The 26,436-nt window shown below is 36.1% G+C and overlaps 1 protein-coding gene across 1 annotated transcript in view; it reads left to right on the forward strand.

Annotated features, from left to right (window-relative positions):
* CSMD1 (CUB and Sushi multiple domains 1) overlaps positions 1–26,436 on the forward strand; it is a 1,120,396-nt gene that overhangs the window by 205,864 nt on the left and 888,096 nt on the right. Inside the window, exon 2 of the mRNA XM_069011476.1 lies at positions 17,335–17,551. Coding sequence (XP_068867577.1) covers positions 17,335–17,551 — 217 coding nt within the window. The remainder of the gene's footprint in view (positions 1–17,334; positions 17,552–26,436) is intronic.

Here is a 26,436-nt window from a genome sequence, read left to right on the forward strand (position 1 = left end):
TAAGAAATGGTGCCATTCAACAAAATAATGAGCACCAACAGCAAGTGCAATACGAAAATGTCATCACTGAATTTATCCTTGATGAATAGTGTATGAACTCAAATCAAAATATTTGTATGAATAGAATTTCATTGAAAAAAGCTTTAATTTGCAGCTGGTTTTAGTGCTAAATAGGACCAAAAAACACCTGTATACTAGTAGAAATATTCACTAGTCAGGTTAGTAAGAACATAGCACTGTTATCCTGGAGAGGAAATCAGGACCTTCTCACTTGAAACATTAAAAAATACTCAAACTGAAAAAGTCAAAATGCTGCACTTACTAAAGTTTTCTTTATTTTCAGTCTGAAATGTAAACAGTATATTTTACAAAAGAAACAGATTTTCAGCTCTTATATATAAGCTAAATCTGCAGGAATATATCACCATAACCTGCCTGCTTATTTTAGAAACACCGATTCACCCAGATTTGTTAATTGCACCCGTGTCTCTTGTTTGCTGTTCTGTGCAAATATTTTTATCTTTGAAGGAGCCAAGCTCCTGTCTCTACTTTGGGCATACATTGATTTCACATGACCACACATCTTGTGTACAGCTTAAGGAAAATCTGTCTGCTAAAGATCAAAACTAGTTTTGTTCAAGTACTTTGTCAATCATTTCAGTCACTACCCTTTTTGAAAGGTAAATATTTTCAAGAATGCTATATGTGAAAACAGCAGTCTCATGGAAGTTTTTTGGTTCAAGGAATATCTTCCCACCATGAAAACCCAGTATTTCAAGGTTTCAGACATATTTCCCCACTGTGAAGTTACCTATTATCCAATTATTTCACAACTTGCTTAATTGGCTGATTGAAGAACTGACCTGTAGTACCAAAAACTTAGCTCTTTTTTGAGAAAAATGTGTGTTTTTTCTCTATTATTCAAAAAACATTTTGTCTTAGTGGGGAAAAATTTTCAGAAAAATTACTGTGGTGTTTAACTAAACATTTTTTGTGGCCTTCTGCAACTTGCTGATAGCCCAGTTAGTCCAGCAAAGAAATTCTCTCATTCTCATATGAATGCCAACATCCCCAAAGAAATTTCCAAGGTCATTCCAAAACTCACAGTGTCTGTAAATGCATCTAGATTCAGCACAAATTAGGCATGGTGTTGCAAAATAATAGATGATGTTTAATGAACAGGGTCTGTGAAAATCAAAGACCAAACTATTATATTCTTACAAACTATTGTTTCTCACGGAACAGAAAGTGTTTGTTCCTCAAAATTTATTGCTCAGTACAGTCTCGTGGTGGCAGTCTAACCCACGTGTATTCCTTTCACTTACTTCCTACTGGGACAAACAAAAATGTTTTACGCAAATATTAGGTTTGCCAAAGCTCACGTAGCATGAATGCTTGATGGCAAATTGGAAAATCCTTTTCATTATAAATGTGTGGTTTAAGACATTCAGTAATAGCTACTACCGCTATTAATATTGATCAGCTACGGTAACTGTTGCTCTGCCTCGCTATTAATAATGCTTCTTTTCATTTGGCAAAAAAAATGACAAAGGTCTTACAAAGAAAGGGGAACCAATGTAGTTAGCTCTGCTAATATTTTCCATGAAGGCAATAAAAGCAAAGGCTAAAAATGGCTAATATTCTTCTTAATAATGTGTAGCTTGTTAGTGCCTTTCAATGAAAAAGAGAACAAAAGTGTTAAAAAAAAAAAACCTATTCATTAGATGTTATTCAGAATCTGACATGGATAACCTTTGATGCTTGGAGGTCTATCCCTCCTCAGTGATACTTCCTGCTTGGTAGAGCTGACCAAAGTCCAGAGTCTGGTGTATTATATATGTCTGACTAATAGCAGATATCTAGAAAAACTAAGACTATAAGCATATTTTCAAAGATACTTCTAGGTCTGTGTGTCTGAGAGACTTGCTAAGCCAGAGGTTTATACTTCCTTTTAAATGATCTGAATGTATCTTCCTTTTTTTTTTTTTTTTTTTGCTTTTGCTGATTTCCCTTTTGCTACAGTCAATGCGTTCCACTGTTTATTGATGCACTAGGTGAAAATATGTCTCCTTTTGGTTTGGAATTATCAGCAGAAGGAGTGTTTTGAGGAATGAAAAACAGGACAGGAGAATACTTTTTCTTACCCCTGTGATGCTGTGGACCCCCTCTCACCTTCACCCTTCACGGTCTCTTTTGCAGGCTAAAAGATCAAAGTCAATTTAGGCTCCCTGTGCAGAAGCTATTTCCTGCTTTTAACCATCCTTATAATTCTTATTTACACCTTTTCTGATAAGATTGTGGGTTTGAACTTGTGTACAGAGTGCAGATTAGACAATGATCATATGCAGGGTTTAATGACAGTTGTTTGTTTCTTCTAATAATTTTAAACATTCTGCTGACTTTTGACTCTCATGGTCTTATGAACAAATTACTCCAACAGTCCAGTCCAATCACTCCATGGTTGCTCTCCTGAGTTCTACTAGGTAGATTGGAATCCATTGCTATGTGTGCAAAATTCACAGCGTTACTGTACCTGTGCCAAAATGGAATTTCTCCGTATCACAAAGCCTTCCTGCAGCTCTTCACATAGCAAAAGCAAGTGAAATTGCAGCTAAATTGAGTATCTATTCTGTCCATCATGCAACTAATCAGCCAAATAATCTGGAAAAAGATTTAACAAATGCAATAAACAGACCTCTTCCCTGCACTTTCTTTGATTACTAGTCATGTATACAGGGGTTTGCCTCAGAAGCATAGAAATAACAAAGTCATTGCTAGAGTATCATTAAGAAGATCAGACTAAAGAGTAAGTAATAAAATGCCCTTGCCAAGGAAGGAAGGAAGGAAGGAAGGAAGGAAGGAAGGAAGGAAGGATCATTGTATGTGTTGGAAACTCAGCTAGTGTTACAGTTGATCCGATGTGATGTAGCTGGTGAAGACATGCCAGCTTATATCAACTGAAAATCCACAGAGTGTGACACAAAGACAGTTGGCTTAAAGAGGGCATAAGATAAATGAGATAAATCAAAGATATTTAACAAGAAACCTGTTTGCTGAAGATTTTTTTTTTTTAATGAATAGCACAAAAAGAAGGGAAGTGTGTGTGGGGGATGTCTTATGTTCTTCAAATACTGTAACTGTATGTGGTAATACTTTTATGTGTGACCTCTGATGTTCTGTTTGCTGGCTCTAGTTTTTTTTTAATAGCCTACAGAATAAACACTCTATAAATGCAAACATGGGAAAACACCTGTTATATCAAATGACAAGAATCACAAACAATATTTGCTTAACTTTTTAATTATTTATAACTTTTTAAATTATTTATAATAAATGTGATATTTCATGACCAGATTTTGTTTATAAACTATACAATGCTGTGAATCTTAAATTTGTTTTCAAAATACACTAATAAATCAGATTTTTTCTGTGAAATTGTAAGAACATTGTTTGTATGGACTGGATGACTGCAGGTCATGACCATACCTTGACTTACACAATTTCAGGTATAGGTTGCAATGACAGGAAGAAGATGTTATGGTTGCAGCTGAAGCAAATAATCAATTTAATAATCAATGATATAGCTGAAGCATCAAACAACATTTTGCTATCTGTCCTGCAAGCCGTTGTGGACTATTTAATTTTAGAGTTTCTACCACAGGAGCCATATGTTCAGTGTTTTTCACATACTTATGATCATGTTCCTCCCTGAATAAGGAAAGTGTAGATAGAAGGGTGAACTGAGAGTCCAGTGTGCTAAGGGCATGACAGAAGCGAGCACTTTCAGAATTTCAAGAGTAAATCATGCCGCTGTAGTTCAATAACTAGTACAGTGCTCATTGAATTATTAATTTATAGTTACTTGCATAAAACTTGTGGAGTTGATAAGGATTTTTACTCTTGGGGACAAGAATCTTCCTAAACTAATTAGAGCTTGTTTTATGGTATCTGCTAATTGACTATTCACCTCAGTTAACATAAACATGTTTTCAAATCACTGCTGTTGTCTCTGTCTTTTTATGTTTTGTAACAGAAATGTGCCTGTCAGGTGAGATGTGAGACAGCATGACATAATACAGTTTGATGTAATATGAGTGAAAGCTAATATTTTAGATTCTTATCCTGCTCTTATCAAGGGCCATGTGCAGTCTCCCAAAGGCATGTGCACTTCTGTTGAGCCATTCCAATAGTTTCCCCTTTGGATTTTTTCTCCTGGAAGCAAGACAGATATGTAAATTATTAGGGTCTGTATTTACAAAGTAGATTCTTCAGTCACTGAGGTCTATGGATTCTATGACATTGACTTCAATGGGTGTATGATAATACCCCTGGACACTTCCATAGTCAGATACACTGTGCTGCTGTTCAGAAAGGCTGGGATCTCAGGACCAACACCTTCCACCACTCATCTCCCCCATACCTCAGCTATTTTATTTAAAGTCAGGTCACTTGATTATCACAAACATCAAAGCAAATAATTTTAGGCCTAGAGAAAGGGGACACAATGTTGTATTTGTACATTGTCTAGAAAATTATTTACATTAGAATACTTGTGGAACTGTAAGGGTATCTCCTGTGAGTGGTAAATTAAAAATATTCTAGAGAATCTCCATGTCATTTTGTGGAAGCAAAACATTAGAATAGCTCACAGGTCTGAGAGCAATTCTGCACCACAGACACAGCCCTGACATGGCAGATCAGCCTACATTTCACCCACCCTGGCACAACCAGCTTTAGCAATGCCAACATGAATATCATCTACTTGCTGTGCTTCTTCTGGCTCTGCATTTCCTGTCAGTCACACGGGTTCCTGAGGATGAGTCAGTGATGCAGATAGCTTTTTTCTTTTCTACATTATTTCACATAAAATGAACATAATAAGGTTTTGCTTGTAATACTCTTGCAAAGAGTAGATGTCTTCTGTGTATTTCAATTATGCCTTAATCAAGGATTAAACATCCCTTTGAGAAATTGAGTTCAGGACTAGTCCCTGAAATAGTGCTCCTCTGTTGTGATTTAGATGCGGTAGGCTAGATGAAAAGGCCTGAAATAAGTTCAGTTTCTTCAATTTCATGTGATTTACCTTGTATAAAGTATTGAATATTTCGGTGATTTTTTCAATTTGGTATTTAAAAACAGCATCCACCATAATTCCATGAGAAACTATTGTGTGATATATAGTTGGAGTGTCGCACTATTATGTGAAATCATTTAATTATGTGATATCATAAGCATCCTCTTGCATCTTTATAGTTCCAATTTGTACTATCATCTAAGTCTCTTAATTTACTTGAATTCTACTTTTATTTCTGCAGCATATCTGAATCATGTGCATGGGCTGAAGATGCTTAATTAGTAAATACACATACTATATATACACTATCTATAAAATATTATTCTAATCAACTGTACCCAAAAGCTAATGCTAATTGCATTTTTTCTCACAGTTTCACAACATTACTTGCTATTATTTACAAATATAAATAATTGTTTGAGATTTACACCATGGAAAACGTAACATTGAAACATTCTATTTCATATGGGAGAAATAAAACTAGATCTTACAGTGATACAGAAAAATATCTTATTCCTTATCCATTTACTCCAGTGTGAACTGGGGGCACCAAATCAAACTAGCCACATTTTGGCACCATTTTGAATTCATATAGATAAGGCCAAAGGATTTGGAGCAATGCTGAACCAGCCCTATAGTTACTCATTCAATTGTGAGTGTTATTGATGCTGCAAGATGGTGGTTAACTACTCCAGTCTGAATATAGCTGTGCATAAATCTTAGCTACTGACATCATGACTCAGGCACAGCAGCTGCATCACCCTTCATGCCATCCCATTGCCCCATTAAAATAAGAAATTACTTTAAAACTGTGTAAACATATCAGTAAGATACAAAACAAAAGGTACTAAATTTCCTGTGATTAAGATTATTAAAACACATCATTTCAGTTCCATTCATGAATGTCTCACACAGCTGTACTTTGATTTTATAATCTTGAGCAAAGTCTGTTGCATCATTCCAACATGGTGATGTTAATGAATGCCATAGATTGTATATGTTTTATGTGTGTAAATTTGTGTTTTATGCCTGCACATGTTGCCCCCTTACCTATGTTTTAATTATATTTCACTTTGCTAATACTGCAATACTTTGTGCTGTTACAATGTTTTCATTTTTTCTTGCATATGCATTGCATAGTGCAAATATTCTGCTTTATATAAAATTCACATCTAAATCAAAAGCAAAATTATGTGCATAGAAATAATGCCCCTGTCCAGAAGAATATTTCATGATTTCTTGCAGTAGATCCATAAAATTTAATTTTTAACCTTATGGATAAAATTTTTCTTGCAAAATGTGCTTTTACTAACAAAGTGATGGTTTTAACAGTAAACCCTAATGTAATATCATCTGATCTTTCTAAATTAAATTCTAAAAATGTCTTCCATCTTAGAAAACGAAAATTCTCTAATGACTGCTGAAAAATTTATTGTCACTCATTCTTTTTCCTCATTATGACTTAGCAATTTAATTTGGAAGATAGTATTTGTCTTTCTCAGTTGGTATCAGTTGACTCCGCTCTGTTTTAAATGCAAAGAAAGGATGAATTCAAGTAACAGAGATGAACAAATTTGAAACCTTTTCTGGACTAGCTGTGTGATCACACAATGGAAAAAAAAATGCTGGAAAGCCTGCTGGATAACAGAAGTGATGCACAAAGTAATAACTGTCAGGGAAGAGAGAGTAGTTAACGTCGATGATGTTCATGGAGCAGTTACAATGAGACAAATGGATTTTCCCTGGTCTTCAGAACTGGGCTTTTTGACAATAATTTCTTTAGTAGTAGTTTAAAACCAAACTGCTTGAACTATGGTACACTTTTCAGTCTCATGGTGTAGGCGTCCTGTGACAAAGATTATAATAAGAAAACCTGCTGTAAGATCCTGACATGTGAGCAAGGCTGTCAGTGAAGTGCTCTGGGAGAGTGGCATCAATAAAAGACATCAATAAAAAATGAAAGTCAAAGTGACAATGCTGAAGTGATCAGATTTGGTGCAGACAATTGTCCTGTATGTTGCAGGAGTCTGGCAGAAGAGAAATAAAGAAATCCTCAGAGCCGCTTGCTTCTGTTGTGTTGCTGATGTTCCAGTGAAACTCAGAAGAGAATTTGGTTTATTGTTTTGGTATTTCACAAACAATGCAATCAGCACTTTCCTTTTATCTATCTGAGCTGTACAATGCTCTCTAATTCTACCAGCTCTTGCTAAGCAACTGTAACAGTAATAGTGATGTTTACCTTAAGCCTGAACTTATTTTACTTTATCTTAAAAAAGTAGAAAAATAAAATCCAACCTGTCCTAGGTGATCTCCTTTTGCAGAATGAGTTTGTGTCTATGAAGAATAGTCTTTTTTTTGCAGGTACTAAATCTGCCTTTAGCTCAGCATTTTAAAATATAGGATCTTACTCTCCATAAAAGAACTTTTTCAACACCACCTTCTACATATTTCAAATCTGGTATATGACTTGCATTGCTTTCCTCTCTTTTTGATGCATTTTTTTTTCCTTCATTTTGATGAATCTTAAGAGAAATTGGAGTAAATTTAAAGGCAGAAGGAAGAGAATGCAAAGATCTTTGCTTTACTGGGACAAAAAATATATTTTTGAAGGAAAAGGTATAAAACAAATTCATATAATCTAGTTGCTTTTAATGAAGAAATTATTGCTTTGTCAGAAGGAAGCACTGTCAAGCTGTAGCCTTGAAAGAGTGATTATGGTCTTGGTTTTTTTGCCTCTACTAACCAGTGGCACAGAGTTTAGTGTTATACACTGGATTTTTTTTAAAGTATTGAAAGCCTTTTCTTTAAAAAACAAAGTATTTCCTGCAGAGGATATTGTCCCACGTTTTATTTCCCCATTAACCTTTGTGAATACTGATTTATACTGTCTTTTTGGGCAATCCAATATTGAAAAGTGAACATGAAATATCTTTTACTCAATTTGTAGTGGCAGCATAATCCAGTTTATGTATAATATGCATTTCAGCATTGAGGACTTCATTAAAAGAAAAACTTTCACATACCAGCAATTAAGTTGTTTTGCTCTGGTACACAGAAAAGATAGCATTATGGGAGAACTGTTTCAGAATTTCTTGTTGAATAGTAATATTAATCTTTAACATTTATGACAATTTAATTTCGTTGAGTTCTGGATAAAGACTTAAATATACATAGGGAGTGGACCAAAAAGCTAGTGCCTAACTCTTGGAGTACTAATCTGAGACTTTACAAACACTAGCTTTTATGTTTCATCAGCACAATCAATGAATATGTAGCATGTGGCTAGAAGGTCTGAATTTAAAATACTTTATAGATTGGTGAAGTTCCAGTCACCTTGTAAATGTCTGCATCAGAGTTTAAGGTTATTACATGCATTCAAGCATCTCATGTGAGATGGACTCCATGAAGGTCCTAGACTGGTCACAGCCAAAAATTGCAGGGTTGAATAGATCTGTATTTATAGGAAATCCATCTAAATTTTGTAATTTTGCTGCCATTTTTCTCTATTTTTACCTTTAGTGCCAAGCTACTGAATATTTAATGATTCAGAAGCAATTGATAGTATTTGGAAGGGTTGAGCCCAGCAGCCAACAGAGGTGGGACTGCCCAATTCTTTTCCAGATGCAGGCAGTGACAAGGCTGAGCAGCTTTTCCCAGTAGGTGCAGGCACACAGACCACGAGAATACACCACGTACACATGTGCACAGGTACATAGCTGACTGCGTGGATGAACAGAACACACTCACACTCAGATGAGCTCAGGCAGCACCAGCAACCTCACTTGGTTTCCCATCTCTGGCCCAGGGCAGTTGTGTTCCACCCACCCACCCATGGAGCTGACTAAAATTTCCCTGTGCTGCAGTAGTCACCCAGCCCAGGGTCTTGTCCTTGAAAAAACTTTCCTGTGTTCCTCTCCTTGTCCCCTGCTCATCACCACAACTGTCCAGATGTTCACCAGCAGCCACACTGTTGCACACCTGCACTGGCTCCTGGTGCTGCAATGCAGCCTGACAGGCTCTGGCCCAGGTCCCACTGCAGCCTGGGACAGGCTGGCAAAGGCTGGGCACTCACTGGGGTCACCCCAGCCACTGACCCCCAGACACTAATTATTTCAGATCAAGTAATTTTGAAAAAAAAAATTTTAATAATTCTCTTGAAATTACTATTTTTGCCTGGGTCTTGCAAAAACATAATGAATAAATTTACACTGTTCTCATTTCACATTGCACTGGAACTGTCTTGAGTATGTTTAAATATCTGAAGTACTGAAGCCCTGCGGCACCAGTTCCCCCTGAGGCTGGAAGGCAGTGGTGGGCACAGCAAGCAGACTGGTGTGGGGCAGCTGATGCCATGAAGATTTTTGCCCTTTCCTTTATACCCCTGTTATACCTTTTTACAACTTCTGTATTCCTAGTGCTTTTTTGCCTACATTCTTGGACTTGTTTGTTAAGCTAAGAGACAAAACATTTTAGAAGCTTCGTAGCCAGAGATCAGTGTGCCCCAGACCCCAAGGTCCTCTCCAGAACACATTCTGTAAACCAAGATAGAACCATCCAGGGGAGAGTTCCTTGGGGAAGGGGGCTCACTTGAGCCTCTTATTGGGGAATCTTTGATAGATATGCTAATTAGTAAAACCTATAATGCTATACCCAATGTTGGGGGGGGAGAGAGAGGTGTGGAGACAGAAGACGAAGACAGAGATAGACTCGGTGGGGTACATCTCGATGTATATTACCTAGACGTGTACACCTAAGGATCCTTAAAATAAATACCAAGGTAAAATCCCTTTTCCCCTTCTAACCGTGTGTGACTCCTGATTTTAAGACCAGGAAAAGGCATCACAGCAGCCCTCTTTGTGAGATCTCTGTGCTGGGGTGTGCTCAAGGTATGCCAGTAAAGATGGTGGCTTGCAGTTGTGAATAAATCTTCAGTGATACCTAAATAAAAAAGATCTCAGTGCTTTCTGATTTGATTAATTCCCTGGAAAGTGCCTCGTAATGATGTTGTGAGGTTCTTTTATGGATTTTTAAAGGACACTTGAAGTAGCTACGTGCTATTTAAAACAGTCCTCAAAGAATAGTGCCTCTGCCTCTCTGGCCATTTGACATTTCCATTCTTGATTGAAGTTGCTTTAGGAAATAGCAGTTTTAGTAGCAGTGAGTAGTAAGACAGTCAGAAAATGTCTTGAGGTTATCCTAATGAGGAAGAAGTGATGAAGGCCCAGTGCAGAGCACAGCCAACTGATGGCAGGGACTGCGGGGGCCTGCAGGTCTAAGTGGGGATAGGAAGTGCTGGCAGATTACATAGAGGTCAGGAGAGGAGAAAATACAAAGAGAGAATATAAAAACACAAGAGAAAGGAAAAAGGGATGGTTGAAACAAGGTGTGCAAACTACCTGTTCATGTCTTACAGCTCTCTACTGCTCCACCATCTCAACTGATAGAAGCAACAATTTAAATCTGTAGTTATCTGTTGTAGTCCAACAGGAAATAATTTTTGTTCTATGTACACATAACACATTTTTGCACTATCAGGAAGATTTCTTTTTTATCCTTTTTGTTAAAAGTCATATTTACAAAACTGTTGCTGTCATGCACTTTGCTGCTCAAAGTCATTTAAGTTGTTGCTAACACTGCGGTAACAAAGTTCTGCAACTGTGCACGTTTGAGTTAAGTCAAAATTGCAGGCATGAGGTACTCTGGGGACATGGGAGATGTGTGTCTGACTTTACTGTGCAGCAGAGAGGATTTAAAATCTTTGAAGGCTCTAACCATTAACTCCTATAATTAAAGCCTCACAGATAAGAACAGGAGAGAGATGACGGGACTCATCCTGCTATATATACTAATCAAGTGGTCAGTGTTGTTTTGTGCCAGAGAGAAATAATCCCAAGGTAAGGTGAGTGAAAGCAGGTGTATCAGTGAGATCCCAGTAAGATTTACGGGCTGCTGGGCTCTCTCTGAAGGTTTTTCTGGAAATAAAACATTAGTGTCCAAGAGCATTGCAGGCCAACATTGTAAAACTAAAAATTACTCCTCTTTTGAACACAGGTGAAGCAAGTACCCTACAAGAGACCCTTGGTGGGCCAATAGATACTAACAACATAAAGACTAGAATAAGGAAGACAACGAAAAATATATATTCATTGTAATTTCCATGCCTGAACTGTTCTCTCTGGAAAATTCCTCAATGTCTCTGTTTAAAGTTGAAAATTTTGTAGAACAGGTTATGGAACTAACAGACAAAATAAGCAGTAATGTCACAAATACCAGAGTTTATCCAGAGTTTAAAAGACAATCTAGGAAAAAAATTGCTGCACAGCAAATGTAATCTCCAGCTTCGATTCACCTATTTAAAAGGGACTAAGGGGCGTTAAGGTATAAAAGCTGGAACACCTGAAATTTGTGTTAGGAAACCCTATTAAGGAAAAAACTCAATTGACACATGATTAAATATGACATATGGAAGAAAAAGTTTAAAATTATATGCTTCTCAAAGCTATTGGAGTTCTCTGAATGAGTCAGCCTGAATGTGTATAAAGGTCATCCGAATTCCAAAAGATATTGAACAAGGCTCCCCAGTAACAACTGTAAATGCAGTAAATCAGGTAGGGCAAAAGAAAGTTTTACATTGCTGAAAGGTTGGATAAAATTTGTGCCTCAGGAGAAAATTGATATTTTGTACAATGGAAGGAGTCACCATGGCATCCCAAAGAGATCTGTGCTGGCATGTGTGTTCAGAAAACTCATAAGTGATCTGCAAAAGAGGGTAAGCAATGAAGTGACAGTGATGATAAGAAGTGATGAGTTAATGAAAATGAGGACCAATTGTGAAGAATTACAAAAAATAGCCTTATGTGACCAAGTAAGGGGGTGTAGGAGTAGTTGCTAAAATTCAGAATAGACAAATGTGGTTTGATGTGATGTACATAGTAATAAACTGTAGGAAATCTAATAAATCACATTTGTCTATGTAGAATGACAGGCTCTAGCCTCACTGTCATTCCAGAGAAAAGAAAACTTGGTTATAATCCATAGTAATATAAAATGTTGAGCTACTACTTACCTTAGAAAAGACAATAGGAAATTAGTGAGAGAAGAGGAAAGGGATTAAAATTATCACAGCATCAAAATGATGTATATACATTTTGAATATTACAAGAAGTTTTGGTATCCCTGTCTCATGGAGGGTATAACACAGCATCAAAATGGTCGTAGAAAGGTGATAAAATGGCTTAGGTGCAAAGAGCTGTATGAAATGAAACTTTTGAACTTGGAAAAAAAGAAGCTGGAACATAACAAAGGTCAATGAGATGTTAAGTGGCACAGAAAGCATAGGTAAAGATCATCTGTATGCTCTTTTCATAAAAAAAAAAAACTTACTGGGGCATTAAATTAACCTAACAGATTGTAAGTGCTGAATAAACACAAAAAGGATGTTTTTGTGTTTTAGGATTCCCTCTACAATACATTAAAGACCCTAGAAGTTGGTATAGACTCAGAGGATGGCTCAGAGATGAGTTCATGGAAAAGAAAGCTATCAAGGGCTTTTAAACAGAAAGACAAGGGTATTGGAATGTCTTCCTTTTAAGAAATCCTTGAGATTCTGCTCATGAACAGGAGGGAAGTTTTTTGTCGAAGCGCTCCCTCCTTTGACTTGCTGTTGGAGAAAAGGTACTGAGCAGAATGAGCTGTTGATCTGGCTGAATGCAGCTCTTCTTACTTATTAAACTTACTAATACAACAAATTCATATTAGAAACTATTTCAAAGAATGAGGAAGATCCAGTCTGAGAGGACATATGGTCTCAGCCTCTGTAACTGCAGAATGGAAGATGCTACTTACAGTCATAAGAATAAACGTGACTTCATTTTCATTATTATGATTGATCTAGCGTCACTGACTTTACTAGAGTTAGTTTTGATGTCTTTTATAGTTTTGTTGTTGAAAATACATCTACCTTGCAAAAATTCCTTACTATTGTTATGTACATATGTCTATGTATACATATATATACATATAGTTTTCCACGGACTACCTTACAAATCACAAGGAGAGAAATGCTCCTTGTTGCATGTTTCTTGTAGAAGCATTTGAAACTTGAAACAATAAAACAAAAAGAAGTCAATGAATATGGTTAACAGGGTGGGAAGTGTGTGTAGGCGGAGGATGGGAGGATGTGATAAATAAACTTAATGGCCCAGGAAAATAAAAATCATATTTTTTTAGGAAGTATTTTCTAAGTCTGTATTTTGTGAAGTTTGTTCAAAATCTTACAGCAAAGCAGTATTAAAATTATACTGATTCTTAGTGATTCTACCACCCATTTGACACCAGTATTTAAGGTAAAATGAGAGCGTTTTGTGTTCTTCATTGGCTCTCACTTAGGGATCACAACTGAGAAATGCTGAGCTTGAGCAAGTGCAATAGGATGGGCACAGTAACTTTGCAAAGTAACTTTGAAAAATAGAATAAGGATGTAGTCACTTTAAATATTTTTCAACTATAAGCCAAGAGCATCAGTTTTCTTAAAATACACTTTTTATATCGTAAGGTTGTTGGAATTGTAAAAAGGAGAGAGGCCCGGGCTCCGGCAGGGGGAGAAAAGCAGTCCAAAACCAATGTGGTTGATAAGCGCAAAACTCCGTTTATTAGCAATCCAAAGGCACTTATATAGTATACCAGCTTGTTAACTCTTGAGTGGCTTAAAACTTATCAAAGCACATTTCTGCTTCTCCCTAATTGGACTTACATTGGCAAGCTTCTACAGTTATGTTATGATTAAAAGAATTCAAAGTTTACCTCCCTTCTCTGGGAATTGTCTGAACAGCTGCAAGTCTTCAAACACCCTCTTTGTTCCCCAGGCCTTTTCTCACGCAAGAATTTTCTCATGGAGAGTTTTTCTCACACACAGGCCTTTTGCTTGCAGGCTCTTGCTACAGTTCTTTTATTGATCCCAATAATTCTATTTCCCAACATAAGGTTAAAATAGCTGCTCAGGAACATCTTCCTATAGACAACATACGGCAGAAAAATAATAATAGCAGCATAGTTTATACTCATATAAACAATTACGTGGTGTCATATGAATAATGGCAGTCTAAGACACCTTTAGTATTCAAATAATTCAGTGTACTCATATTGTACTCAATCAGTGACTGAACATCTTGTGAAAAATGGCAGTATTTAATTTGTTATTTGAGACAAAGGCCAAAGGTAAAGTGAAATGTAGAAGTAGACCTTTTTGGGGTGTAGTCAGTGGTATTCAGTCTACATTCAGCTCAGCTCAACTACTTAATCTCTGCTGATATTTTTTTTTTAATTTTCCTGTAGATATGTTTATTTTCTTTACTTTGTTGAATCATTCTTCTCCTACAATACACATAAGAAACAAAATGCTCTTAATTAATCTCATCACTGTAATCTTACTGGTCTGTGGTGTCTCTACACTCAGAAACTGTATTATTTCTTGTGGGATATTGTATGTTTAACGGCTATCTAATTTGCTGCTATCACTCTAAGTCTCTTTGTTCCTGTTCTCCAAGTATATCCTCCAACTGAATCTCTCTTAAGTGATTTGATACTGAATTTGCTGCTTTGAAGAGGTGTATCATTTGACAGTCCTGAAGGTTTTATACTTACATATATTGACAAAATAGGTATTATACAGATAGCAGCTGGCTTTTTTTTTTTCTACATTCTGCCCTGTTAACATGCTTGTGTCTTAACTAGGCAGGGACAGAATTAGAAGGAAATGTGTTCTCTGGGTCTGTATAGCTCTTAAGATCTCTGAATATTGCTTACTTCAGAAGCAAAATCATCCTTGAAATTGTGAGTGTGCAGCAATGGGTTTGCTGGGAGTTAACTGTGTGTTAAATTTCTTCTAGGATTTTTGCTGTTTTTTTTACTGAACACTAAGTAAATAAGTATATATTTATATATGTGTATAAAATTAGGAAGAAACCTAAATAACATTTCACAGTAATAATTTTTCTTTATGATTCTCCTTTGTCTCATGTTTTTTTGGGTATAAAGTAAATGGGCAATATGTGTATGAATAGTTTCAGAACTGGTAAAACATTTTCTGCTTTATTTCTCATTAGAGTTTGTTTATTTTCCAAAATAATAATGCACATTAACCTGTATCTACAGATGAGTACAAAGCACTGTCTGGAATAAAACCGGGAACAATCACTGGCAATTACAAAAAGTTCTGCAAGTGGGTAGCAAGCATCTGTGTAAGGAAACTGCTAAGTTATGGCCCTGTGGGGACCATGAGGGTTCACTTACTACCCCAGCAGTATGGAGTTTAAAAATAAAAGTTAATAAAGTTTATATTATAAAATTTATAACCATATAACTATAAAATTAATAAAGCTTAAAAATAAAGGTTAATAAAGTTTTACTTTAAGCCAGCTCTAGGGCTCCCAAAGAGATTGGGTACATGATTTGTTTATTTCCCTGGAAGTCAGAAATGTAGTTAAGATACTGCATTTACATATGCAGTTATATATGGTGTACTATATTCTTTATACACTAGGATTATAAATTTCTGCTCCTAAAATGGGGCTCTATCTTTGAAAGATTTTAGATTAATTGCTAAGATGCCCTTGATGGCTCTCCTTTTTTAAAACAAACCTTTCACACCCGAGTGGTAGAAAGGCTGCTGTGCAGCACAGCTTGCAAGGGGTGCTTGACTTACAGAAACCTATGTTGGAGACATAAAGTAGCTGGTTAGAGTAACAGGGTGGTGGTCTGCCACTATGATTTTCCTTTTCTGTTTTTAGACCATCAGTTCTGTAGTAATTAAAGTATTTTAAATTGTTTGTGACATTGGTATGAGATTTCCCCTGCAGTTGTAGGACGAGGGATACAATGCATGGTATCTGCAAGAATGCTGCTAAGTTTTAGTGAACAGTACATAACTGAAACATTCATGCTAAGCTCATGGTGTAATAGGTCCCTTCTTTGCAAATGTTTGATAATAAAGATGTCTTATTAAAGTGAATCAAATGATTCTCTGGTATACCAGAGAAGATTTTTACTTTAAAAATTTCCTGTATCCCCACAGCCTTTTTATCTCTTCATTAGAGTTATTATATTTGAAATTTAGGAAAAAATTATTACCTATAAGTTCTTTAGTTTTAGCAGTAAATCCCTTTTATTAAATCCATCTTATTAAGATTTAGATTCCCACAAGAATTTGACAGCACTTCTTTGAAAGATTCAGTCTGAGAGACCCAATGCTGGTAAGTTAAAAACAAAATTGCAGTCAGAAATACTTTTCTGGTTTAGGTATAAAAATAAAATGTGGGATTATACTTGTTCTGAAGTGCTTAAAACACATATAATAATCCAAGTATTACAGTGCACAGAATGTCCTTACATTTTTCTCTGTTCAAATATTTCATTAACTTCTGAGCTTCTCTCCAGCTCAGTCAGTACAACTCTTGCGTGTGGGATTAACAAATCAAGTAGGAAACTAGCAACAGTGTGCACTGTAAGTCAAACTTTCTTGCAGAGGACTTCCCGTTAATGAGCAATCATGCCCTCACAAAGTCTGTAGGATGTACAAACCAGATACAAAAGCCTGCTGAGGAAACCCTTTGCGTTATTTTTTAAGAATAAAAATCCCCCAAAACAGAGCAAAAACAAACCAACAACCAAAACCAAACCAAACCAAACCAAACCAAATAAACCACCAAAAAGACCAACCAAACAAAAAACCCCACTTTTCTTATCACAAAACACATGGCACTAGAAATATTACACCACAAAAATTTTGCTGTGTTTTCAAAGTATAGAAATCTTGATGTTGTGTCTACATTTTGCTCTTCATGTTAAAGTAGGTTTCAGAATGTCAGAAACTCTGATACTTTAGTATTTATATAGAAACTTTTAAAATAGCATTTGCCAAAAAGTTTTTAACACTCAGACCATTAAAACTGCCAGTCTGTTGAATTTATGGCATTAAGGCTAATGGTGAAATTTCACATTTGAATGAGTAAGTCATACATTGTTAATACTACAGAACCTCAAATAATGATTCAGTGCATAAAAAGATGTTAAATATGTCAGAAAATCCAGCTATGGGTGTTTTAAATATAAAGGGAAGATTGTATAAATGCAATTTTATGTACCGTTTGTAATCTAGAAAAAAAATTATAACACTAAGTTATACACACAGGTACTTATGTAAGAATATATACTGAGTGAGGGAAAAGGAAACCAACCGCAAATTTTCCTTTCTTCTTTTTCAGGTCAGAACTGTGGAGGCTTAGTACAGGGACCAAATGGTACTATTGAAAGCCCTGGATTTCCTCATGGTTATCCAAATTATGCCAACTGCACATGGATCATTATCACAGGGGAGCGTAACAGGATACAATTGTCATTTCATACTTTTGCCCTCGAGGAAGATTTTGATATTTTGTCAATTTACGATGGACAACCACAACAAGGCAATTTAAAAGTGAGGTAAGGTACCTTTTTCTTTCCCAGTTTCTTTCTTTCTGTCTCTTTGCCTTTCTTTCTCTCACCTGAATATATGTTCTGATGATATGTTAGAACATACACTGTGTTTCCTTAGTTCATCTCCAGCCAAGGGGATAGTAGTGCCCCAAGATCTCCCAGTGAAAGATGGTAATCCAAATTTCAGATCTTTATGGCCCTAGCTTGTGTATCAGTAACATCAGTTGCACCTAAAATTTGCACAGTTCAAGGTCAGTTTTGGTGAAGGCCCTAAGCACAAAAGTATTCCACGTTTAAGTGTATTATTTTTATTTGTCTGCTTGTGGAATCCAGGTTTGGCCAAGAGTCCCTTTCTTCAAGGCACCAGTCACCAGTTTTTGAAAGAACTCTCACTGAGATGAGTTGAGCAGTAAGTTGTTTGACAATTGAAATTCTTATCCATTAAGCAGTTAGGGATCTTTAAAGGTCAGAAACTGGTGTGTGTTATCTGTCCAAATACCACTGAGGCCATAAAGAGGCCTTATTGAAGCTTTTTGATCTTGAAGCTTTTCACAACTTCAGGTTTTGATGCATGAATTTCATTGGTGTCTTTTAAGTTCCTTAGTCATTTGCTGGATCTGGACTGCAGAGCTGGAAAGCAAACACTGCTTTCAGTGCTGCTCTGTTGTTTTCTGTTCAGGCATGAGATTTATTGAGTACTGTAAAATGCTGCTGTCAGTTCTGTTGTCTGATTACCCTTTTACATGCTGCTGATTTATACTATACTGCTAAAACAAATGTGGGAGCATCGCCAATTTGTTTCACATTTTAGTGGGTATCATCACTGGATGTTTTTGACAAGAATAATGTTCTGCTTGATTGTTTACTCAGTTCAAAAAGTTCTGAAAACTGTGGAAGGTAGTACACAGCTACCAATGGTTTAGTTGCACAGTGTGTGGGCTTCATTTACCGTATTTAACTGACCTTTAGTACTTGTACCACCTGTGTATAGGATAAATATTTCTTTTTTCATCAAATGCTTTTATTAGCATTATCTAATATGCCTGCTTGTTTTTCACTAATCTTGGTAGAAAATTGTTTAAAGGAAGAGCACCAACAAATGTTCAGTGGGTACGAGCATAGTAAACAGAAATTCCTAAGTATGGTCTTGATCCAAGTGAAGTCATTTTAATTGCTGCTGATTCCAGTAAAACAAGGATTTCACTTCCAACTTCCAGCAAGGAAGCAGATATTTTTTTCTCCTTGCTTGTATTTGCAGAGGTTAGCATAGCAGAATTTGAATGACAGGTTTCTGTTGATATCTCATATCCCACGTCATACCCTTTGTTGTACAAAGAACATTCACAGGTGTACCCCTTTGAAGTTACACATTTCAAAACAATGCCTTCGGCAAATATTGAAAAATTATAGTCTTGGTCTTTTGGCTGACAGCATGCAGATGCAAGAGAGCATCTTGGAAGTTCTGCTTCAGGGCATGCACTTATTTTTCCCCATAGAGAAAAACACTCAACTACATTTTGGATAATTGTGTTTCTTTAGCCATCATGCAAAATCTGGAGCTTTTCCTTAATAATAGCTGTGTAACTATATCACCATCACAAACTATAATAATTAACACTCACTTCATAATTTGTGTATTATGTTGATGCCATGATGATTTTTTGCCTTTTCTTTTATAACCATTATACCTTTTTACAACCTTTGTATTCTTAGTGCTTTTGCCTACATTCTTGGACTCTAAACATTTTAGAAGCTTCGTAGGTAGGGATCAGTGTGCCCCAGACTCCAAGGTCCTCTCCAGAACACATGCTGTAAACTAAGATAGAACCATCCAGGGGAAGGCTCCTTGAGGAAGGAGGGGGCTCATTCAAGCCTCTCACTGGAGAATTTTTGATAGATATGCTAATTAGTAAGACCTATAACATTATGTCAGATCTTTTGGGGGGGGGGAATTGTGGTGTGCACTTTGGTGCATTCGACCTGGATGTGTGCACCTAAGGATCCTTAAAATAAATACCAAGGTAAAATCCCTTATTCCCCTTCTAACCATGTTTGACTCTTGATTTTAAGACCAAGAAAAGGCATCATGTTTTTCAGCTGCTACAGCAAAATTGAGTAAAAATGAATAGTATGTTCAAGTAGTTTATTGTGCTGCCTGAAGGACCTTTCGGTATGCTAAATGTGCACCAGGATACTTTCACTACTTATTGATTGTAAAACCCTAAAAAATAGAAACAGATATAAAATATATTGAAATGATTAGACAAAGGAATAAATTGGTTTAGGCTGTTTGTGTGGAGAAAGAAAAGCAAAACAGAATGATAACGTGTATACGAACTTCGGTTAGTGCATTATTAAAGCATGCACTGGTTTAAGGGGTAAATTACACATGGTAGTAATCACAGGCTTTTGTAAGCTATAAGGATGTCAAGAATTAAAATTGTAGCAGGAACAACAGTGTAAACAGAAGATACGGTACTAAAAAGTGCTATTTTACATCTTCCTATTCTTCTAGAAAAAATCCAACTAGCAATAATTCTGTGTAATTCTGAGACCTGTGGCTCAAAATTGTCCTTAAGAGATTGGCACAGTGACTTTATGTTTATCATTGTAAATATAATGAACACAAAACAGGATTTGATACATAATACATAATTTTATATATGTATATAGTGTGTATATTTATAACTATATACATATCTTTCATCCAGGAGTGCAGCACAGGTTGGGATCTATCCATCAGGGGAGTAGCTCTGTGGAAAGGGACCTGGGGCTCCTGGTGGGCAGCGAGCTCAATGTGAACGAGCAGTGTGCTGCTCCTGCAAAGAAAGCCAACAGGGTGCTGGGCTCAGCAACAACACCATGACCAGCAGAGATAAACAAGTCATTGTCCCACTCTGCTCAGGGCTTGTCAGGCCACACCTGGAATACTGTGTTCAGTTTTGGTCCCACTCCACAAAAAAGATGTGGACAGGCTGGAGAGGGTCCAGAGAAGGGCCACAAAGATGATCAATGACTGGGAAGTTGCCATGTGAGGAAAGGCTGAGAGAAGTGGGCTTGTTCAGCCCAGAGAAAGGGGGACCTTGTCACTGTACTCCAGTATTTAAAGGGTGGCTACAAAGAAGATGAAGACTCCCTTTTTTTTGCAAGGAGTTGCATGGAAAAAATTAGGGGTATAGGGTACAAGTAACTTCTGGGTGGATTCCAACTGGACACACAAAGAAAATTTTTCACAAAGAGAAGCATCAGCCATTGTAATAATCTCCTGAGAGAGGTGGTGGATCCCCAGTGTTGGACACTTCTAAGATTCAGCTGGACAGGGTGCTGGGCCATTGTAGTTAGACTGTGCTTTTACCAAGGAAGGTTGGACCAGATGATTCTTGAAGATCCTTCCGATCTGATATTCTATGACTATGATCCTGTGATATATAAAAGAGGAACTTTTAAGTCTCCTGCCACCACCAATTAGTTATGCTAATGCTTTTTTGCATAATGTAGTCTTAATTCTATAGACAAACATGAAGTTACATAATTGATTTCACCATATATTATAACCAAAACAAATATTTCAGTTCTATATTATTGAAAAAACTTACATTAAAGCAAAAATATTGCTTTATCAGTTGATGGAGAAAGATTTCAAAATATAACTACATTCTAATTTAACTGAGAAAAGATGCAAAATATATTTTTGATTTGCATTTTATATTCTATGGAAATTTCTTTTTCTAGATGCAGCTAATTGTCAGCATGTAGAACTCGGATAAACAAGAGATGCAGGTGGGCTGCACTGAGACAACAGTTATTATTCAGATGTACTCCTTGTGGATTGTTTCCCTAAGCATCATATTCAGTAATTCACTGTAACCTAGGAGCTAGCAAAGGTTTATTTTGATTTTTTTTTTCTTTGTCATATGTATCAGATAAAATAGTAAATGGAAATATCTTTAAATAGGGGACAGAGGTCAGCTGTGAAGAGGCTCAGCATAAAGGGAAATATGAACTGACAGTATTGACCTATTGACCTGTGTACTGCCAGTAGATACATTACCTGCCACAGAAAAGTGAATTCAAAACAGACTTCTCAAGAGTTTATAGATTTCAAAACTCATTTCAGGGCTGGTTGTAATACATACCTATTTTCCACATCTGAAAAGAGAGAAATCCTCATTAATTTTAGCATAATTCTTGTTACAGTATATTTTTTCTATGTGCAGAATTCCTGAATAGGGGTTTCATAGAGAGGTATAAGGAAACCATAGCAGGACTGGATAAACAGTAAAGGCTGTATCAAAACCTCTGTTGCTAAAGAGGTGGGGTGGGGTGTAAGCTGGGCATTAAAACAGAACTGTGAATTTTACAAACACAGTGAACTGAGACCTTGTATGTGCAATTGCCTCCATCTCAGTTTATACCCTGATGTTTCAAACTTTTTTCTATGTCAAATACAGGTAAATGTTGTAATCTCTGTGTTACAATGTCTGGCAGTAAAAGTTACTCTTTTAGTATCTCACACAGTTTACCTAAGAGTCAGTTGCAGATCTGTGTGATAAACTCTGGAAAAAACTTTCTCAGTTAATCTTTCAGACAGTCCTAAAAAACTTTTAAAAATGGATTCCAAGCAATTTTGGTGTTTTTTCTGACACAGAAAACCTGCTAATTAAATTATATGCACTAATGGGAAGACACAAATACACAGATGTGAATATTTTTTACTGTGTGTATGTATATCTGTCAGTTATTTTAGACATACATGATATATATTCTATGGAAAGTGATTTTAAAATGTCTACTTGCCTTCATGGCTTCTCAGGCCTTCTAAACATTATTTAGTTTACTGCAGCCTAGCTAATAATATAATAGATGCTGCTTGTTACTACTCATATTAATTGAAATAAACAGTTTTGTTTTAATGGAGCAGTAATGCTTATGATGAAAGTTGCTAACGTAACATGTAATAAAATACAGCTTACCAAAAATTTTCTGATAAGAATATATAAAATATGTGCTTAATAGCAATATATACCCTCTGTTTTCTTGAATCACGCAGATATAATAGGGATTAAATATGAATTATTCACAGTATTCACTTTCCCCTATCTCCAGCAAGCAATAAACCATATGTATACTCTGCACATCATAATCTAAGCATAGAGGTAAAAGATAAAGTCTGAACTCTTGCTTGCTATTAAACCTCTTTTATCTTAAAAAGCCAGGATTTATAATGTATTCAACATTTAAATTTTGTTTTGTTTTGTTTATGTTCTGTTTCTTTGTCATTTATTATTTGATTGTTTCTTCAGAAACCATTTCTGTCTTCCATCTCTCCAGGGTCAAGAGAACAGTGAAGCAGTGATGGGGTGATTGACTTTTCTACAGAACTGCTGACACTGCAGCAGCAAGAGCTTTGGGCAGTTTAAAGTTCTTATTTCTTTTTTCCTTCCCCATGAAAAAGACATATGTAATTTTTTTTACCTTTTTATTGCACATCATTTCCTACAAAGTATATAACACTTCTGTGTGTGTGTGAGCTGGTGACTGTGAAGAAAACAGTATAGGAATGAGCATAGTAGCATTTTTCCAGCTGAAGCTTACCTAGAACACACTAGTAACAGACTAGTTCAAATTTTTAGAACAAGACTATTGAATAATTTCAGCAGAACATTCTGATGCTTCATGTATCTGTAAGAAAGGGAGAACTATTACTGTATATTATACAATTATTACTGAGTTCCTGCCAGTAGATGTGCCAATCACTGACTACTGTTCCCTTTTTTATGTTAATCATAGAATCACAGAATAAAATACAGAGTGGCTTGGGTTGGAAGAAACATTAGAGATCACCTAGTTCCAACCCACCTGCAATGGTCAGGGACACCTTCCACAAGACCAGGTTGTTCAAAGCCCTGTCCAAACAGAACTTCAATACTACAAGGGGTAGTGGACACACAGCCTCCCTGGGCAACCTGTTCCAGTACCTCAAAACCCTCTTGAGTAAAGAATTTAACATCTAATTTCCTCATCTACAGCTTCCCTCTTTCAGTTTAAAAGCAGTGCACCTTGTCCTGTCACCTGTATAAAAAGTCCCTCTTCCTCCTTTTTATGTTTCCTTGCAGTACTGGAGGCTGCATTGAGGTCTACCCAAAGCCTTCTCTTCTCCAGGGTGAGCAGCCTCAGCTCTCTCAGACTGTCTTTGTAGGAGAGGTGCTACAACCTTCTGATCGTCTTTGTGGCCCTCCTCTAAATCAGATGTTTCTTAGCTTTTTCACCTACTAACATATTAGGAAAAGGAAACTTTTGTAGTATAGAGCTAAAATGTGATTCGTTATACATCACATAGCTATTTAAGGAAAGAAAGACCTGATCAGCTAAATGCTGACAAATAGTTTCTGCCAACATGAAAAGAGCATGTAATGGAAGGTAAGATAATTTACGTGTGCAATACTGGCAGGTTCAACCTCATGTACAGAGTGTTGTTGGGTTTGTTTTTTTCCCACATGTGGATAAAAGGTAAATACCTATTCCCAAAATTTTAGCTTCCTGATTCAAAATCATAAGCTGGCTAATTTTGTTGGCAAACCTATATGCTAAAAAGATTTAACAGAAGTTATATTAAATATGAAGTCAAATAAAGAGTCTTCTTACTAGCAAGCTATTTCTCCAATTATTATAGGACATATTAATTACATGTTTTAGGCTGATACTAAATGATGGCCAACTAAAAAAGAATTTTTTTTCCCCCCTAAAACCATGGAATTCCCACCTAAAAAAAATCTATTTCACATTTAAGGAACTACTATTTCTTGGGGGAAAAAAAAATAAGATTCATTTAACAAGGCAAAGCAGTGCAAGAACTTATACTGTTATATTCTTCATTGGTAATTTAAAGCTTTTTTGAATGTAGTTGTTTAACTCAGCGTGATAAAATGAATGTGAGAGTTACCATAGTGAAATGTAGCTGTGCTCAACTTCTTTGTCCTCTTGGAGGTGGATCTCTTTTTTCATCTGAAACTGGCCATAGTACATCTTCAGAGAACAGTTGCTTCTTTGCTTCTTACATGCTTTTGAAACTGAACCCGTAGAAGTGTCAGCAGTGGCTTGATGCATTAGTATGTAGTACTGCACTATCAAAAGTATTACTAGTAAGGATTTAGAAGATGAGAGCTGGGATATGGTTACAAAACAGACAAGTTTCCAACTAAACAGGTGATAATAATAACTCAATTACTGGTTGTATAAGCAATTTTTATTCCTAAATTCATTAATGTTTGAGAGTGAGGACAATTGCTTACCTTTATTTTCTGTCATCTAGACATATATTACACATGCAGAGTGCATTAAGCAGTTTTATATTAGTCTTCCTGCATCTTCTGTTATGTCAAAAAAGATAAGTCTGTTTTATTTTAAATGATATATGTTGAATTGACATGATTATGTTCAGAAGCCCTGCCGATTGGCATCCCTAAATACTGTGGATACAATAATTATTGCAACTGTTCTTGCTCAGACATCAGTCACTTCCTTTTGCTTATATTCTGACTGCAAACTAATAATTAAATTATAGCCATTGCAAAATTTGAAGCTGGACTCCACAATGAGACTAAAGTTCAGTTGTCAAAACCTGTCCCCTTTTGATTTGTTGCGGTACATCCTTATTGTGGGATTTTCTATCATTTCTATATAACTGTGATAGATAACTTTTTACTTATTAAATTACCTGTGTGTTATGAAGAATTTTTGATGCTTGCTTGTTTTAGATAGGAAAAACATATTTTATATATTGACTATCAGATTAAAGGGGACCAAAAAGAGTTTTATAAAATGTAGTAACCACATTTCTGATGCATGTAATTAGGTTAAACTCTGAATCATGTTCTCTTACTGTCATCTGGTAATTACCTGCTTGCCTTAACTGAGCCTTGTGATTATTGACTGTATGATCACAGTATGGTTTTGGATCACACTGTGCTGGACAGGGATGTATTGATCATGGGACAGATACAAAATGAGAAATGTTCAGGTATTTGAGGGGAATTCTGCAGTCCCTCACTTCTGAATTTCTGCAGTGGAAGTTCAGCATCCTTTCCCTTGTCATCCAGTCATAAACAATCAATTCCTCTTGTAAAATAAATTTTGTAGACAAGTTCTCATAATCTTGCAGTTTCCAATATTACTTGGAGACTTTCCTTGGTGTTTGTACTGTTCGTGTTCACAAGACTATCTGCTGACATTATTAGGGGCCTTGGATTTTGACAGTGATGTTTTTCCCACTTAATGATGTCTAAAGTATACTCCTGCTGACATCCCAGATTATTCCTGTGTTCATACTTCAATTTGAGTGAAAACTACGCATTGTCATCTCCATTCAATTCAATGAATTTATTAAAAATGCTAACTAGCCAGTGGCTAACTGAAACACATAAAATGAGAGTGACTCTCATCATAAAGCAATTTGGAGAGAATTTTTTTTAATAAGCCCAATATGAACCAGACAGGGAATAGCACTCTTTAAAACTTCTTTTCTGTCTACAGATCTCATTTGTATGATTCTGTCTTTCAGCAAAAAGATAATTTAAGAAAATTATCTTTGGTTTATCTCCCACACCCCCAACACAGACACATATGCACTGCCGGGTTTTTTTTGCAGAGTCTAGTGTGACCAGAATCATTAAACAAAAGCAAAATGGCAAAGAAATGAAAAAACCAGATGCCAATATTAGACTGCTTTTTATCTTAGTTAAGATGGGCTACTTTTCTTGGCTTCTGAAGTTAAATACGCATATTAAGGTCATGAGTAAGAAAATTGTGATGAATTTTAATGTAAATTATTAGACACTATTTACAAAAAAACCCACCATTTTTTGTTTTTAAGTACTTGACATAATCTTAAA

Source organism: Aphelocoma coerulescens, chromosome 3, assembly GCF_041296385.1.
Source record: "Aphelocoma coerulescens isolate FSJ_1873_10779 chromosome 3, UR_Acoe_1.0, whole genome shotgun sequence".
Lineage (NCBI taxonomy): Eukaryota > Metazoa > Chordata > Aves > Passeriformes > Corvidae > Aphelocoma > Aphelocoma coerulescens.